At 47.1% G+C, this 17,356-nt stretch overlaps 1 protein-coding gene across 2 annotated transcripts; it reads left to right on the top strand.

Annotated features, from left to right (window-relative positions):
- Window positions 1-7,343: 7,343 nt before the first annotated feature.
- On the top strand, window positions 7,344-17,302 carry M1AP (meiosis 1 associated protein). Of its 2 annotated transcripts, none has more exons than XM_040065793.1 (9): window positions 7,344-7,470; window positions 7,572-7,754; window positions 9,469-9,643; window positions 12,707-12,880; window positions 13,382-13,532; window positions 14,076-14,217; window positions 15,048-15,254; window positions 15,752-15,907; window positions 16,078-17,302. In XM_040065793.1, the coding sequence occupies exons 3-9, from the start codon at window positions 9,502-9,504 to the stop codon at window positions 16,219-16,221; spliced, it is 1,116 nt and encodes a 371-aa protein (XP_039921727.1). In that variant the 5' UTR covers window positions 7,344-7,470; window positions 7,572-7,754; window positions 9,469-9,501; the 3' UTR covers window positions 16,222-17,302. The 2 variants fall into 2 exon arrangements, with proteins under 2 accessions (XP_039921727.1, XP_039921726.1); XM_040065792.1 differs by having other exon boundaries at window positions 12,707-12,994.
- The last annotated feature ends 54 nt before the right edge of the window (window positions 17,303-17,356 follow it).

Here is a 17,356-nt window from a genome sequence, read left to right as displayed (position 1 = left end):
ATCCGCCCGGGATCCGCCCGGGATCCGCCCGGGATCCGCCCGGGATCCGCCCGGGATCCGCCCGGGATCCGCCCGGGATCCGGAGATCGGCCCCGCCCAGGTGGGTGCGAGCCCGGATGGCGGCATTCCCACAGGAACGGCCCCGGGATGAGCCGGGATCGGGAAGCGCCCGCGCCTGAGGGGGCGGCGGCCCGCGGGAAAGGAGCTTCCCTCCCAAATTCCTCCGGGAAAGCTTTGTCCGGGGTGTTTGGGAGTTTGGGAGAGGAAAAGCATCAGCCTGTGCTCCCGGGGGAAGTTAATAATTAGTCCTCACTTCCTCTGTTAAATGCAATTAAAGCGTCCAAGGACGGCAGCCTCGGGCGCGGTTAGTGCGGAGCAAACTTGAGGGAAAATGTGGGGAAAAACCCAATTCAGGGGTGGAAGGTGTGCCTTAGAAAACAGAGAGGGGTTTATTCCTGTTTTTGCTTGAATTGCAGCACCAAAATGCCCCATCAAGGCCTCGGGCTGGGGGGAAAAGCTGGACCCGGTGCTTCCCTCCCCATCCATCCTTCCCACAGCGTCCAGTGCAGGGAAAAAGGGGTGGCAGCAAGGAGTAATGTCTGGAAAACACGAGATGGGATTGTCAGGGAGCCCGGCAAAGCTGCTGGTTTGCCTTGACACCCCTCGGGGGCTTGGCCACCCTTCAGGCACACAGGGCTCTCCTAATCCCAGTACAGCCCGGTACAGGTATCCTAATCCCAGTACAGCCCAGTACAGCTGTCCCAATCCCTGTCCAGCTGTCCCTGTCCCAGTACAGCCCAGTACAGGTGTCCCAGTCCCAGTACAGCCCAGTACAGCTGTCCCAATCCCTGTCCAGCTGTCCCTGTCCCTGTACAGCCCAGTACAGGCATCCCAGTCCCAGTACAGTCCAGTACGGCTCTCCTCACCCCAACACAATTGTCCCAATCCCAGTACATCCCAGTATAGGTGTCCCAATCCCAGTACAGTCCAGTACAGCTGTCCTGACCCCTGCACAGCTGTCTCAACCCCAGTACATCCCAGTACAGGTATCCCAATCCCAGTACAGGTATCCCAATCCCAGTACAGGTATCCCAATCCCAGTACGTCCAGTACAGCTCCCTGACCCCAGCACAATTGTCCAATCCCAGTACATCCTCCCAATCCCAGTACAGTCCAGTACAGCTCCCTGACCCCAGCACAATTGTCCCAATCCCAGTACATCCCAGTATAGGTGTCCCAATCCCAGTACATCCCAGTACAGCTCCCTGACCCCAGCACAATTGTCCCAATCCCAGTACATCCCAGTACAGGTGTCCCAGTCCTAGTACAGTCCAGTACAGTTCTCCTGACCCCAGCACAATTGTCCCAATCCCAGAACATCCCAGTATAGGTGTCTCAATCCCAGTACAGCCCAGGACAGCTATCCCAACCCCAGTACAGTCCAGTACAGCTGTCCTGACCCCTGCACAGCTGTCCCAATCCCAGTACATCCCAGTACAGGTATCCCAATCCCAGTACAGGTATCCCAATCCCAGTACAGTCCAGTACAGCTCCCTGACCCCAGCACAATTGTCTCAATCCCAGTACAGCTGTCCCAATTCATGTGCAGCTGTCCCAGTCCCAGCACATCCCAACAGAGCTCTCCCAGTCCCTGCAGAGATCTCCAAAGCCACCTCAGCACATCCTGCTGGGATGTTCCAGGTGGGACATGCCACGAGATTTCCTGTGGGACAAGTGCTGCCTTCCCTTACTGCCAGGACTCAGCCACCAGCGAGGGAGTGTTGCTGCCCAAAGCTTTTTAAAAAAAACCAACAAAACAACCCCAAAAACAGTACAGGAAATATGAAAATGTCACAGTAAGACTGAAACTTTAGACTCGGAGGTCACACCCAGGGCAGAAGAGTTCAGGTTGTAGGAGCCATGGAAATGCAAGGATCTGGAGGACAATTCCAGGCTGCTCCAGCCACTTGGGCATATCCCAGGATTTTCCCTGCAGCCCTCGGCGGTGATTCCCTGATTCCCTGCCTGCAGCACGTCCTGCCCATGAATTATGCAGGTTTTTATCAGGTTAGTGTGTGTGTGTTGACAAGGTGTCATCCCGGATTCTTCATCAAGATGCCGGGGAAGATGGAGCACCTGCCCCGTGAGGCTTCATTAGCCGTGCCTGTGATCGGATCACAGAGTTATTACAGTTCCTATAAAGTTTAATTCTGGGAATTCCAGCCTGTCACTCAAGCACAAGGTTCCCCCTGATAACGCAGCTCTCGTGGTGGGGTTGGAGTTGGCTCTTCCTCCACAGGAACACCTGGGAATTCTGCAGGAGTTTGTCCTTGCTCTGCCGCTCTGTCCACACACTGGTTAAGGTTTTATTATTTTTGCTCATTTTTAGTGATTCGGGATAAAAAAAACCTGCCTTTTTCTGAATTCCTACAATGTTATAGTTCCTCTTCTTTTGAGGAAAAAAACCCAAAAAACTATAAAGTTTATAATGAGTGATTTTAACACTAATATAAAGCGATGATTCTTACTAAGGTTTGATGATTTTATGTCAATAAAAGCACATACCTGAGGTCATTTATTTATGATTGATTATAGCACTGATGAACAGAGTAACACATCATATCTTTTATTATATAGGGTCTGGAATAATTTTGTTCTCAGTAGTTCGATTTTCTGCAAACTTCTGCTTTTTTCGTCTTTATTCTTCTGTTCATCCTGACCTTTTTAAATAAATACCTTCCTTTCTAGGCTAGGTAGAAAAAGAGATCCACACTGCACAGCCAGTTTATTCTCTAGTAAACCCACTCATTTGTGCAGTGGGTTTATTTGATTTATTTTCCACGTGAGAATATTCCTTTTTTCCCAGGGTTTTGAAGCTTACTCTGAAAATGGCACCTTTTTAAACCAATTGTCCTAAATCCTCTTTAACTGGTGGCTTTGGTGCTACACCTTTTTAGACCTGGATATTATTTAATATATATATTTTTTTTAATAACAAACTAAGCACAAACTAAGGATGACGTGCAACTGCAGAACGTCCTCAGCAGCCACGAATCACTCACAATAAAGAAATTTCCTTTCTAGTTCTGCAGGATTTGTGTCTCCTGGCACTGAGCAAAACGCACATCACCAGCGCTGACACCTGGGGAGTTCTGTTTTATTGAGCAATAACTTAGTGTCAAATCAGCTGCCAGAGCTCGCAGTTTGCACAATTCTCATGGAATTGTGGTGGGATCCCTCGGGATGGGCTCTGTCAGTCCACCCAATGCCTAAATGAAGATGTCATTTTACCACAGCAACCACTTCCACAGAATTCCTCCGTTCTCCAGCCTCGCTAGAGCTGTAAAAGAGGTCAAATACTGTCAAATGTTGTCCAGAGAGATGCATATAAATTGCATTAATATTGCTAAGCAGAGATTAATTAAGACACCACAATTACGAAGGATTGAAATTCGGTTGGTGAGGAGCTGATGTGGGATCTATTTTAACAAAACCAAACTAAAATAAGCATAGTCCTTACGTCCACTCCCATAAGAGTGCCAAGAATGAGAGGATTCATTCAAAATTAGGAAAACTGTGTCTGCTTCAGCATCAAGGCTCATTTTCCTCCCTGAAACCAATGCTGAGGCCCAACTCCTGTGGATTTCTGACAGGATGGGTTTTGTTTCCTTGTTTGAGAAAGCTCTGGGGGCTTGCAGAGTTCTGTAGCATTGAAGCCTCATCACAAAAAATTCAGACAGACAAGTCCATTCCCAGATTCAGTGATGTAATTGAGTAAACTCTGCTGTAAATTGAAAAGCTCCGGGAGAGACACTGATTAAAGTGGTATCTGGCAGTTTTTCATTTGACAATCAAATTATACCAGAGGACTAATCAAAGCGAGATACCTACGTGATCTCAATCTGTATTTATAACATTTTCATCAGCTCCGAAGCGTTAACCCCAGTTTTGAAATTCAGGCTGTGATCACTCTTGCTTTGCCTGCACTGACAGGCATCCTAAGGAATTCTAGAAATTCTGAAATTTTTTTTAATTTTTTTTTTTTTCCTGATGATTCTTCAGCCAGATAGAAACTCATTTCTTGCTCTTCCCAAGCCTTTACAGAAATTCTTACTCCAAAAAGTGCTGGAGGCTGTAGGAAATGCATATCTTGTCTCCTTGGAGACCATAAAAGAGCTGTTTGTGTGAGCTGAACACACCACACAAATGACAGGCCTGGGTTCTGACCAGAGCCCAGCTCTGTAAATCCAGGGTTTCTTCAAACTTTTACTAATTCTGCTGGGAAGAAAACCCTAGGAAGAAAAAAACCAAACTTATCCTGGCTCATATCAAGAAGGTGTGTGCAGTTGTATCAACACTTTTCTTTTTTGAAGCATTTCCTGTATCTTTAGAAACAGCACCGGATGATTTGCATAGATTTAGTGAAGAGAGGATTTCAGAAAGGCTCTTTGCTCACAAAGTAAAAAAGACATTTTTTTAACAGGAAGATGCTCCTGTGCTTAAGGTTGAAGGGAGATGGGGAACAAATGTCATCTTCGAGGTCTGTGGAGGAGTTTGTTTGGTTAGTGTTTGACACTCCGAAGGACAAAAGTTGATTTCTTCACACCCACAAAGTAAAAATTGATGGATATGCAGGATTTTCTTGCTGCATCCTGCTGGCCCCTTTTGGCTTTTCCAGCTACTTGTCTCATGCTGCTGGGGATGAAGGAACAGGGACGGTTCTCCCCGGGGTTTGGGTGCAGCCTCCTGGCCAGTGCGGAATTAGGAGCTGGAGTTCCCAGTTGTGCTTTCCAGCAGCTGATGGACGCACCAGAGCCAGGCTGGGGGATCACCTCACACGGCTCCACGCTGCCCACATTTGAAACTGCTCCAGCTGCACCTGGAAGAGCCTCTCTGCCGCGTTTTTCATTAGTGAAAACGTTCTGTTTCCTGACCACGTGCTTTTTGCGTGCGTTCATTTGAGGATGGACAGCAACTGGCTTGGAGAAAAAGGATGTAGGGGTCTAAATTATTCCTGAGCTGTGCTTTCAAGTGAATGGGAAAGGGAGAGCCTCGCTCACTGCTGGTTTTGATTTATTTCTCCCGTTCAGTTGCGTCACCCACGTGCAGAAGCCATGAATTCCAGAAAATTACCCTCGGAACCGCGGAGGATTTTTCCTGCTGCTAAAGCCCCGAGCCAGCAGCCATCCCGCATCCTGGTGGTGGATGTCACCTCCCCTTCCTGGGCCAACACTTGCTCCGTGCTCTCCGAGGCTCTGGAGAACGTCCTGTGCCTGGCGTGTGGCCTGGCAGGGCCCTGCCGGGTGCCCCTGCTCAGCCTCTACGTGGTGCAGCCCCAGCAGGAGTGTCTGCTGCCCTTCACGGTACGCCCCAGGGGAGGGGGAAAAATAAAATTAATGGTTTATAACTAAATGGGTATCTAAAAAAAAATCTCGATACAAATTCACGTCTGAAAAATCAGCCCTTCCGGGAGCGGTCATTTCGCGGCGAGGTGAGCTTTGGGAAAGGGTGAAGTTTAAAAGGAGGGGTGTAATTTTTTGATCTGTGAACCTGATGAATTAGGTTTTGTGCTTTTCCTTCCTATAAAATCCCTTCTGGAGCATCTGTTGCACCTTTCGTGTGCTGCTTTGCGCTGCATTGCCTCTCTGTCAGAATTATCGCACACAGCTCGAGCTGTAATAATTTGGACACTGGATAAATATTACCAATGTGCGACAGGTTCCAGATATTGAAGGGGAAAGGTGCAGAGTTAAAATAGCTGTGCTGAATTTGAGAAGCATCCCGAAATCGCAGAATTATCTGGAGAAGTCCTCTAAGACTAAATCCAGTTCTAAACTCGGCACTGCCAAATCCGCCACTTAACCACGTTCCCAAGTGCCACATCCACACGGATTTTAAATACAGAGATCTAAGTCAGTAAGAACAAATATTGCTCCAATTTAGGGCTCTGCAGAGGAATAAATGTAGGTGGAGAATGAGTAGCAGCTCCGCAGTAATAGCTGGGGAATACAAATATGCATCTTAAAGTTCACAAGAATGGTTTGAAGTCATCCTGTTAGAAACGATCACGCTGAGCACTCCCATTTACACAACATCAGTGTAAACACCCAGGATTAACCCTTCCACTTTGTACAGCAATGGTTGGAAACATTCTGAAAAGTTTTGCAGAGTATTCATAAAATAAAATAAAATAAAAATAGAAAAAGAAAAAGAAAAAAAAAAAAACCACAGAGGTCAGGAGTAAATTAGCAAATGTGATCTGCAAGAAGACTCTGGCTAATGGTGGTGTTTATTTCGTAGGAAAGGTTATAGATAATGTGCCAGGACTGCTGCTCCTGATCAGCTGTCTTTTTATTTAAACAACGATTCCTCATTTTGATAGTCACAGTTTTTAAAGACAGAGGAGCCCTTAAATCGCTGTTTTGCTTCGTTCATATCACAGGCTATTATATTTCACTAAAGTACCCCTATCTCGTTAAAACTCCCTTCCAGAAAGTCATTTCCTTTTAATCTGAAGACAAGATGGGTAATCAAGTACTTCTCTTGATAATTTCATCCAGTGGTTAATAATTGTCATTGTGACTCCTGTACCTGGTTCCTAATTTGCATTTATTTGCTTTATCTTCCAGGGGGGTTCTTAATATATTTACTCTTCTGGCTAGACTGAAGAACATGCATATATTTTACCCTTTCTTCCTCTAAATAGAAGTAGGTCCCTTTTCTGTTCTGGCTGGTAAATCAAGAACAAATTATAAGTTTAACTGCAAAACATTTTTTAAATAATTTTAATAATTTCCAGGCCATTCTTCGTATTCACTTTGCCATTTTTGGGGGGGGTTGCTACAATTCCAGCAGTAGACATCAGCTGCTGTTCTGAAGCTGGTTTTCAGAGCTGTGTTAAAGGGTGCTTTTTAGACAAATCATGAAGTCAGGAAAGCCCCAGAGCTGAAAATAGAGACGGGGAGAGTACATGGGGAAGTGTCACACACACTTACCCTGGTTTTGATCTTTCCCCAGTGCTTGTTCATGGTCTCTGTTCCCACTGGGCTCCCCAGCAGGAGAGTCCATAAAGCTTCCCTGGAAAGGGCAGGGACGGCAAAGAAAGAGAAGCCACAATTAAAGCAGATAACTGTGGGGGAGAGAAAATGGCAACAAGATAAGAAATCAGCATTGAAGCATCAAAAATTTTAACGTGGGACTGAGTAAGGACTGAGCAGAGCCTTTGCAGCTTCCCACTCAGTCCCACCGAAAGCCTCAGGGGTGCTTCAGCGACTCAGAGCTCCACACACCTGAAGCCAACCAGTCAAATGTTCACTTGCTGCCTCTTCAGTGGGGAAGGTGACCTCTGGCAGCAGTGTCTTGTGTGGCTTTAAGTAAATTTAGTAGTTCACTCAATATCTCTCCTCTGGCCACAACGTACCGGTTTAGCTGCCGGGTCTGTCTGGGCTCTGAGCTCTTGGTGAGGCTCAGGTGAGCTGACATCTCTGTGACCACCAGCCTCCCTCCATACTATGGAGAGGTATTTCATGCTGTTTACCAACATTTCCTTCTCCTTGAACCCCCTCTTGCAGCAAGTGAAGGAAAACTTTGCCCGAATTCAAGCCTGCATTTCGGAGCTCCGCTCGCTCCCGGCTGAAGGCTGCTTCCCACAGGGGGGGAACGGAGTGGTGCAAGCTGTGCAGGATGGATTGCAGCAGTTCAAGCAGTACAGCAGGCACACAGCAGCAGGAGGCTCCACAAACAGCTCTGTTGAGGTAAGAAAATGCTGGGAAGGGAGTGGGGGCCATCCCACATCGTTGTGTGCAGTGTGTTTCGTGTGCAGTGCAACGTGCAGAAAATTTGAGGTATTCAGCACTCTGGCTGTTTCAGAGATCCACTTGATCCCTGAAGTCCTGAAGTCACAGAAGTCTTGAAGGAAGATATCAAGTCCTCAAATCCCTTTGGATAAATTCCAGTGGAAAAGGGGACACATCTAGGGAAAGCTGGCCTGCTCCAGGATCTGGTAGATCTTGGTGGACACTGGTGGCTGTGTTTTCATCTCTGAATGTGTGTTTTTTGCATTAAGGGGAGGGAAGCTGCTAATAACACATGAGAACAGACGTGAGAGTGCAGAAAGCAGAGCAAGGTTCACAGGAGGAAGTATTTTTTTTTTTTTAAGCAGTATCAACTGACATGAAAGGACAGGGAGATATTGAGGGGAAAGGACTCACACAGAAATGGTGTTTTCCTCTGGACAGCAGAAAATATCAGCTCCAAACAATCTTGCATTTCAGACTTCTCAGGCTCAGGCTCCACCTGCCAGTCATAAAAAAACAAATTGAGATTCCCACGAGTGAAATTTGCCAAGTCTTTCTGCTTTGTTCAGGTCCTCACACCCTCCCGGAGTCTCACAGTCACGCCATGATCACGCTGCAATTGAGACTCACACCCAGTGTCTGGCCAGGAAACTTTTCTACTGATTTTCTGCATTTTCTTGGGGCTTTAAGGTTTTTTTTCCTGACCATTTGAAAGGTGATTTGTGCTTTAACTCTACAGCTGGGGTTTGGAACAAACAGAGCATGCTTTTGAGACAAGACCTTATTTGACACACAACAAAATCCAGGACATTTTCTACTATACTTGAGGGAACAAGCTACATTAAAAATTAAGTTACTCCATGGATATAGGGAGTTTTTACTCCCCTAAGCAATCCTTGTTCCTCTAGATTATGCAATTTTATTGTACTTCTCTTTGCAAGGGGATGTAAGACATGCTGCAGGGACAGGCTCTCATCACTGACAGGCAGAAGGGAGTTTTACTCTTACAAAAGGCAAAAAAAACCACGTTTCAAGAAAAGGCCTCTTTCTGCTTCAGATATTTAAGTGATTGCAAATTTCCCCCCCCCACCACCACAAGGGGGTTTTTTGTTTTGTTTTTGTTTTGGGGGTTGGTTGGTTTGTTTGTTTGTTTGTGTTTGTTTTTGTTTTGGGTTTTTTGTTTGTGGTGTTTTTTTTCCTCTGCAGAGTAAGTGGAATTTTTGTTTCCTTTTCTCAGTATCAGACCAAAACTGGGTGGTGGGAATCACACCTGCCGCTGCTCTCTTTGGAAATATCTTTAGGATAGACTGTATATGTTAAAAAATACATATATTTATAAAATTCCCATTCAGCTTTCAAGGGGACAGGCCAAGTTTAGTCTGTTTGAGCTATAATTAATGTACAAGTCCCTTCTTACATACAGAGACTCAGTGATCACAAGTGCACAGAGCACAAAACCTCCAGTGAACCTCTCAATCCATCTCACATTGGCTTAAATGCGAGCCAAAGCTCAAAAAACAAAAAAAATATTGCTTATAAATGTGCTTTTGAATAGGTATTTCAGCAAGATTTCTCCTCTCTCCATAATGAGACCAGTGCTACTCAACATCTTCACCTCCCAAGAGAGAATTGAGGTGGAGGCAGCTTCTTCATGCCCTGATTTGTGTTCCAGATCACAATTCTGACCAGCCAGCCCAGCCGAGAAATGGTAAAGCAGCTGGAAAAGAAGCTACAGGACGTAGATCTGGTGAGCCTGCGAAGAATACAGGTCATTGAGGTTCTGAAGAGAGATTTCCTGGAGCCTGAGGACGTGGAGCAGTGTGTGCCAGCAGAGGAGCCCAGCACTGGTGAGTGGAAGGCATTTTTAGGGAAGTTATGGCTCTGGGCAGCACGACAGCCACTGGTTCTTGCTCTGGTCCAACATCTGCCACTTCTGTTTTGGGCCATTTAACGTCCCTTAGGTCCTGGGAACTGCCTGGAGGAAGTTTGTACCACAGCACTTCTCTGGGGCCTGGAGAACTTGGAGATCTGTGTGTTACTTCAGCTCTCGGTATTGTGCAAAATTCACGTGCGGTACAGCTTCAGTGTGGGGGCTTAAAGAGGAAAAAAACATCGAGTTTTGGGGGTGACACACTCTGAGCCTGGGGAAAAGCAGCAGCATTGAGCAGGAACTGTTTCAAAGACTAAAAACCAGCTAATTAAGAGGTTTTGTCAGTGACAGTAACTCTTCCCAGCAATGTGCAGCCTGGGAGAGAGGATTAAAAGGGGTTATTTCTGTTTTTTACTGAGGGACAGGCGGTGTTGTTTGTCTCTTTTGTGGCTGCAGTAGCAAATTTCTGCTCAGTTGTCACAGTAGGGACTGGGAATGCTGCAGGGATGCCTTGGAAGGCTCAGCTCCACAGAGGAGGAGATGCTCTGTGCCTTCTCTGTCACAGGGCTGCTTCAGGGAATGCAAAACCCCACCATATTATTTTTAAAAGTGGATTTTTTTGTGGGGCCCTTTCACCCAGCAAATGGAATGAAAACAGAAATGTGGACATTGAAATGTCAAGTGATGAAATTCTAATTTTCTGAGTAGATGAACTATTTGCTAAGAAAAGCAGCAGGGCATGAACAGGTCAGATAATTGGAAAAATGAGCCCAACTGGTTTATGACACCCACTGGAGCTCCCTTCTTCTGTTTTAGGAAAAAAAAAAAATCCATTTTACTATAAAAAATTACAATAAAGAGCATTGAATTTGCAAGATCCAGCTTACAGGAAGTGCAAGATTAGTGCTGTGTTGAGCTAGAAAATAAATATTTTGATGCAGCACCTAATCAAGAGCTTCCTTTCACTGAGGATATTTCTTCCATTAATTTATTTAGGGGTTATTTGAACCTACTTACATTTTCAATATCCCCTCCACAGGCTCATTCCCAGGTTAGTGCAGCTGGAAAAGACTTCAGTAGTTTGAAAACCCCACGTTGGCAAATCTTAGAACAGCTTTGAACACGCTCAGGTCTCAGAATCAGAGCAAACTGATTTAACTAAACCCCATGGGAGAGCAGGACATTTGAGATGGCAATAATCTGGGGCAGTAACCCACAGCATTCCTGTTGTTATTAATATTAATATTATTTCTCTTCCCCAGCCCCATTACACTCCCTGAAAGCAGCTGAGCCTTGCCAGACCTTTTGCTAACAAAGGTTAATATTTGCATGTGCTGCAGATAACTGCTCCCAGCTCTTTCTGTTTGATTAAAAATGAAAAACAAGTCCTGCAGATAAAGCACTAATGCCTTTTTAAATGACCACAGCCCAGTCTTCTACAAGTGCCAGGGCTCCTTTCTCTGCATGGGCTCTGCCCTCCAGGAAGTTTGGGACCCACTGCACAGGAGATGTTGGCACTCCAACCTGGTTTTTTTTTCCTGCTGAATGCAGTGAATTTCTTTTGTAATTGTCATGCCTTGTGCCAGCTGCAGATGTGTAAGTGATTAAATATCTATTACAGAGGGAAAAAAAAAAAAATTAAAAGCAAACAAAACAGGGAAATATTTACTGAGGGAAGAACTAAAACACAGATAAAACTAAAGAACTAAACTAAACTGAAGAACTAAAACACAGCCCCCCCAAAAAAGATAATTCAGCTGTGTTTTGCTGTTTGCCAAAGCCAATTACATGGATTTCCTGGTGCTTTTTCTTCTGAGCTGTTAATGCCCTCTTCAGTGCACATCCCTGAGAGAAGCCCAAGTCTAAAATCTGTAGGGAATGAATCCAAAGCAGGATCATCCTGCAACAGTGAATTCTGCAGGGAAATGGGAGCAAGACTCAGTGTCAGGGCAAGGGGCTGGCAGTGGGAACAGCTCAGTTCATGAAGAGCAGCTTCCAACTGAAAAAAAAGAAATAAAGAACCAAAAAAATATTTAAAAAAAAAATTAAATATCCTGGCAGCCAGGGGCAGAGAGAGAGCATGATAAGGAAAGGTTTTTAGTAGCAAGGGCAGTGTGAAAGGTCTCCTGTTGTGAGTGGGAGTTGAGTCTGCTTTGCTGCAGAGACACAACCAACATAATCTCAAGGCTGGGAGATGGGGACAGTCAAAAAGTGTGTCCTGCAGAGCATTTGAAGAATTACAATCATTACAGTAGTCCTGGATTATTTGCCAGGACTTTGAAGGAATTTGAATGAATTCATCTGGGGACGTGTTTCTTTGGTTTTGGGTTGTTTTTGTTTGGTTGGTTTTTTTGTTTGTTTGGGATTTGGGGGGGGGTGGGGGGGTGGTGTTTGTTTTTTGTTTTTGTTTTGTGTTTGTTTGTTTGTTTTTAATAAGTGCCATTTTTGCCAAATGGCGTTAGAAATGCTAATGCATAAAGAAAAGATTTCTCAGTGTAGATGGATGTAGCACTTTTTTTTAATCCCCTTGCTGGCCTGGTAAACACAAGAGGGGAAAAAAAAAAAAAAGGCCATTTCTGCTATTTACTCATCTTCTCAGAAAGCCCTTCTACATCCTGGCTGTATGGTAAAGCTATTAGTGCTGCCAGACTGTACCTTCTGTGTTTGCAAGTGATTATATCACATGTCTTATGCAATTTGCAAACTGATTTAATTTTTTTCTTTCACTTTATTTAATTTATCCCATTTTATTTTTATTCTATGGACTTCTAGCTAGCTTCTCATCTGGATGCACCTTTGAGTTATTATTTGTGGGTGATTTGGGGGGGTTTGGAGGGTTTATCTTGTTTGTACCCTGCCTAACTCTGTTGTCCAGCCTACACTTCTCCAAGCTTAAAGTTGTTGCTGCATCCCCCCACATTTGTCTGCACCTCCAACAAAGGAGCTGAATAATTGCTGGGTATGAGAAACCAGAGAAATCTTTTCGATGGCTGAAAATATCGGTGCTTTTTCACCCATTTTTTTTCCTTTTTTCCTGCAGATATGGCAATCCTGGGAATGGACATCGAGGTGCAAACTGTAGAGGACAACGTCATCAGCCTGGAGATGCTGTTTAAAACGTGGCTCCATGACCATGGCACGGAGAGGGAACAGCTCCATCTCCTCCTTCCCTCAGGAGGCTTTGGCCACGCTGCTGTACCCAAGAACACCTTAAGTATTTCATTTTCTCTCCCCTCTGCTCCCCTTCAAAGAGATCCTGAATCCCTCAGCCTTAAAAAGTTACCCAGGATTGTCCAAGGGGCACCTTCCCTCCCATTTAGAGAGCCAGGTGAGGTCTGTGGATAACTTGGAAAATCACCAGGCTTTTGCTGATTGCTGCTGAGGCTGCAATCGTTTCCACTCTGCAGCAAAAATGTGCCTGGAGGGCACATGTCAATTTACAGCCATGTGGTCGAGGTAAAAAGGAGCTTTTTAGATCTTGAGAGCTGAATAGCCCTAAAAATTGTGTTCAAAACAAAGAGTCTGTGCCAGAGCTGCACTTAAAAAAAGGCTGCCTTGCAGAGGAACCTGGGGACAGGCTGGTGCCTTGTGTCAGGCTTTTAGTATTTTCCATCCCCCAAGAGTTGCTAGAAAACATTATTTTTTAAGTGCTTCGTGCATGTCCTGTGCTAAACACTGCCAATCCCAGCGACCTAAACCTTTCTCCTTCTGGCAGTGTGCCTGAAGTGCGATCTGCAGGAGAGGCTGCTGGACCCAGCCCTGCTTTCAGGGACACCTGATGGCCCTGGGAGAGCAGCAGATCCCAGCTCTCCCTGGCACGTGGCAGCCTGGCCATCCACAGCTCTGCACAAACTCCGCGTGCTCAAGTGAGTGGTGCTCCTCCTCTTCCACTGGGGAACTGGGAGAGGGGGTAAGAAAAGCTTCACTTTCCTCTGCAGCCTCACCCTGGGGACTGCTGACATCACCAGGAGGCTGTGGGCTGCTGGTTGAGCCAAATTCTGGTGTGAAAAAACCCCCGGTTCCATCGCTCTTCCTCTCATGGAACAGCACAGCCCACGTGCGGACCACGGTCACAGCTGGTGTCACCACAGCACTCAAAGAGTGTGACACCACTGGAGTTCGTTCATGCAAAAGTTCTTTCAGTGAAATGTTTTATTGCAGTAATTCTGCTCTCTCATTACCTGACGAGGCCACAGCAATTAATTGGATGTCAGAGCCTAAGCAGAGCCTCACAGTGCTGATTTTGCCTAAGATTTCGCTTTCCTGCCAGCAGTTCATGGCACAGGGCAGAGCACAGAGATGCTTTCCAGTGTCTCTTCTGAGATTTATTTATAGGAAAAAACTATAATTTCTAAGCTGTGCAATTGTTCTTACAATGCTGAGCAGTAACATGAGCTGTATCCTGGCAGGGCTCTGAAGTCTGAAGGGGTCTGTGAGTCTGTACTCTACGGGCTGCCCTTCATCATCAAACCCACGAGCTGCTGGCAGCTGGACTGGGATGAACTGGAGACAAACCAGCACAGCTTCCATGCTTTGTGTCACAGCCTCCTGGTGAGTGTGATGGGGAAGGAATGGGCAGGGAAAGGAACAGTGAGTGCACACCTTGTAACATCTGCCTGGCTGCACCGGGAAACGTTTTAAAATCTGCAACTTCATCTCATGGGCCAGAGTTGGGCTTGTAAATCATTCCAATGTGCTGGAAAGATGCTACAGCTCATCAGACCTTGGGGAAGACCCTCAAACCTACCAGAGATAAGTGTTTGGAGGTGTGAAACGCAAATGCCAGGGTTGGAGTTAGACTTGCGACTTTAACAGCGAAAATAATTAACCAAGTGTCCAAATTTATGATGCTGAATTGTATCCCCATCCGTTTAGCCCAGAAATAAGTTTTGCACCTTTAAAACCAGATCTGAGAGTGAAGGCAGGGAGAGGGAGAAGCGGTGGAATGTGAGACAGTTGTATTCAAAATTCATTAATTGGGTTTTTTTATGCTTGTGAATACCTTGCTTGTTAAATAAACAGGCTTTTTCCACTTTTCTCCAAGGAAATCTTTTCCTGAACCAGCAGGGGGAGGGACCACTTCAATCTGCTTTCTATAGGGACCCCTTTGGAAGTTTCCTCCCAAATTTGCCCTAAATCTGGACACCAAGGCTTGGAGTGTGCAGAACTGCCCGTTACTGACCAGCCATAAAGCAAAATCGGGTGCTTTTCTTAAGAACTGACTTGCTAAAAAACCAAAACAAATGCCATGCCGTTCTCGGCCCTGCTGCAGGAGGGTTTCCCTTTCCCTGATGTGTGAGTGTGCCTGCCCTGAGCCCACGGCGGCAGTGCTGAAGGAAGTGGCTGTTGCCTGTTGTTCACACCTGGATTTTGCCCTTTAGAGAAGGAAGTGGATGCTCCTGGCCAGGCGTGAGCCCCAGAACACTGGGCCAAACTGGAACGTGGTGGTGCATCCCTATTATGTCGTCGTCCCCTCCGACTCTGCCACTCTCCTGGTGAAAGCAGTGGCCATCAGAGAGCTCCTGCTGCCATCAGCCTTCCCAGCCCTCCTGGCTGAGCACCCCGAGCGAGTCAGGGGCCCCATCGAGGTGAGTCACTCATTATCAGCTCTCCTTATCACCTCGGCAGATAACCAGAGAAGGAAATGACTGTGACAATGTCTAGTGACAGCTGGAGTGTGATGGAGCACTCCAAAACTCCTTCCCAGCAGACAGACAGCAAATACCTGTCCTTTGGAGAAGTGCTGTTGTGGGGAAGAGGCCTTGTGAAGCAGAGTTGAGGGTGACAGTGCCCAGAAAAGTTGCTCCAGCTTGCTGGCTGATTCTGGGCATGGGAAAGGGTAGGACTGCATCCTGCAAGGGAATGTTTAAATCCATTAAGATCTGTCTGGAGATGCCTCTCGTTGAACACTGAGTGCTCCTTATGGGTTCCACCACAGCCGAAAATCCCTTTACCTTTCACTGCAGGGGTTGGTTTGGAGCATCTACAACACTGTCCCTGAAAAAGAAACCCAAAAAACCACACACATGCAAACCCCACAAGCTGTCACATCCTGTAGCAAACTCGAGTTCTTCCTTCCAAGCAGAGCGCCCTGAACAACTTGGAAGTGGAAGTCGCTTACAACCCCTTGCATCTGAAGAGCAACCTCTACAAACACCTGAAGAGTTCCTTGTACAAACCTCCGCACCGGCAGCAGCCCCAGCCCCGGGAACAGCGCCTGGAGCGGCACCAGCCCAGGCAGGTGAGTCCCCGTGTGTGAGCAGCCTGCATGGGGTCTGATGTCCCCTCCTGGTCACATTCCAGCAGATTGTGCCCTCCTGGTCAGATCCCTGCAGGGGCTGGGTGTAGCACCAGTGAGGCACAGCCAGCGCCTCCTCCCACGAGGATTTGTGTTTTGTCCCTGTCTTGCAGCCTCAGAGCAGAGCCAAAGCTGCAGTGGCTCCCCTGCTGATGGCTCCCTCTCCCCTCCAAACGTTCAGACCAGCAGCAGCAGCCAGGAGAGGCTCCTGCGAGGGCTCCCTGCTCCGCAAGGAGTTCGAGGAGTTCCTGCAGTGAGCACCAGGACCTGCCCGTGGGCTGCCACAGGTCCTGGCTCAGCAGCTGGCCGGATGTGGTCAGGCAAGACACCGAGCTTGGCCTTGGTCAGACAGGCACTTCCCATCGTTTGTTCCTCCTTGTTGTTGTTTCACGGTTGTGTTCGTCACCGAGCCAGTTCTGCAGGAAGTTTGCTGCTCGGGGACCCTCTGTCCAGAGACCCAGCTGTCCCCTGCAGCAGCACCAGCACCACGTATTTCCTGTTCTTGCCAGCACACGTCACCAGCCTGCCTCAAATTTGGCTTTCTGAGACTGGGCTAGCACAGGCCACACATCACAGATGAGCAGGAGCAGAAGAGCTGCAGGCAGGGCAGGGAGGAAATCAGACAAGGCAGGCAGTCGTGCTGAGCTGCCCTCATCCCACTGCAGCAGGTTCAGTGGGGTGGTTGAATAGGAATGAAACAGGGCTCTTGGATTTAATCTTAAAGCCTGGAGTTCTGCTCTCCCAGATGATTTGGTTGCTTCCAAGATTGGCCTCGCTGTCCAACGCCCCAGGTCATGACGGGGGTTGTAGCAAATGCCAAGTCAGAGCAATTCCAGAGGATTCCTGCCCAGATGTCAGCCTGTTTTCCAGTGCAGGTGTAGGGCAGGCGCCCCTGGCACGGCAGGAGCCAAGCGCAGCTTGACCAAGCCGAGGTGGGGTGGTCTCACTTGAGCCCCTGATGCCAAGCACCAGCAGAGTTTGTGTTCTACCTACCTGGTTCTGAAAAGCTGTTTCAAAATAAAATTATATCCCATGTGGTTTCTGACATGTCCAGCACTGCTATCCCACCACTGACCTCAGCATCCTGGGAAACAGCTGCAGGTGAGCAAGGGCATGAGGCAAGCACCACAATCCCATCAGAGCCATCCCTTCTCCCTGGGATCCCAGCTCTGACAGGCCCAAAGGCAGGGGCTGGCTCTTCCCATGCCCTGGCAGCTCATCAGGCAGCTGCTGGGGCAAGACATAAGGGCAGGTACCATGGGAAACAGGGCAGACACCCCTGCAGGCACAGGGATCCTTGGGTGCAGGACAGAGCCAAGGGCAGGAATGAACACACAAATGGCCCAGCCCACACCCTGCAAACCAGTCAACAACATAAAAGTGACAAAATCA

This window comes from Hirundo rustica, chromosome 5 (assembly GCF_015227805.2).
Source record: "Hirundo rustica isolate bHirRus1 chromosome 5, bHirRus1.pri.v3, whole genome shotgun sequence".
Taxonomy (NCBI): Eukaryota; Metazoa; Chordata; class Aves; order Passeriformes; family Hirundinidae; genus Hirundo; species Hirundo rustica.
This window is presented reverse-complemented; position numbering and strand designations above follow the sequence as displayed.

What these genes read in the sequence shown, in the direction of transcription:
- M1AP (XM_040065792.1), top strand. Translation starts at nt 9,502, where the DNA reads ATGGTAAAGCAGCTGGAAAAGAAGCTACAGGACGTAGATCTGGTGAGC. An exon ending in GAGTCAGGGGCCCCATCGAG is followed by an intron (nt 15,255 to 15,751) that starts GTGAGTCACTCA and finishes CCTTCCAAGCAG; the next exon opens with AGCGCCCTGAACAACTTGGA. An exon ending in AGCGGCACCAGCCCAGGCAG is followed by an intron (nt 15,908 to 16,077) that starts GTGAGTCCCCGT and finishes CCTGTCTTGCAG; the next exon opens with CCTCAGAGCAGAGCCAAAGC.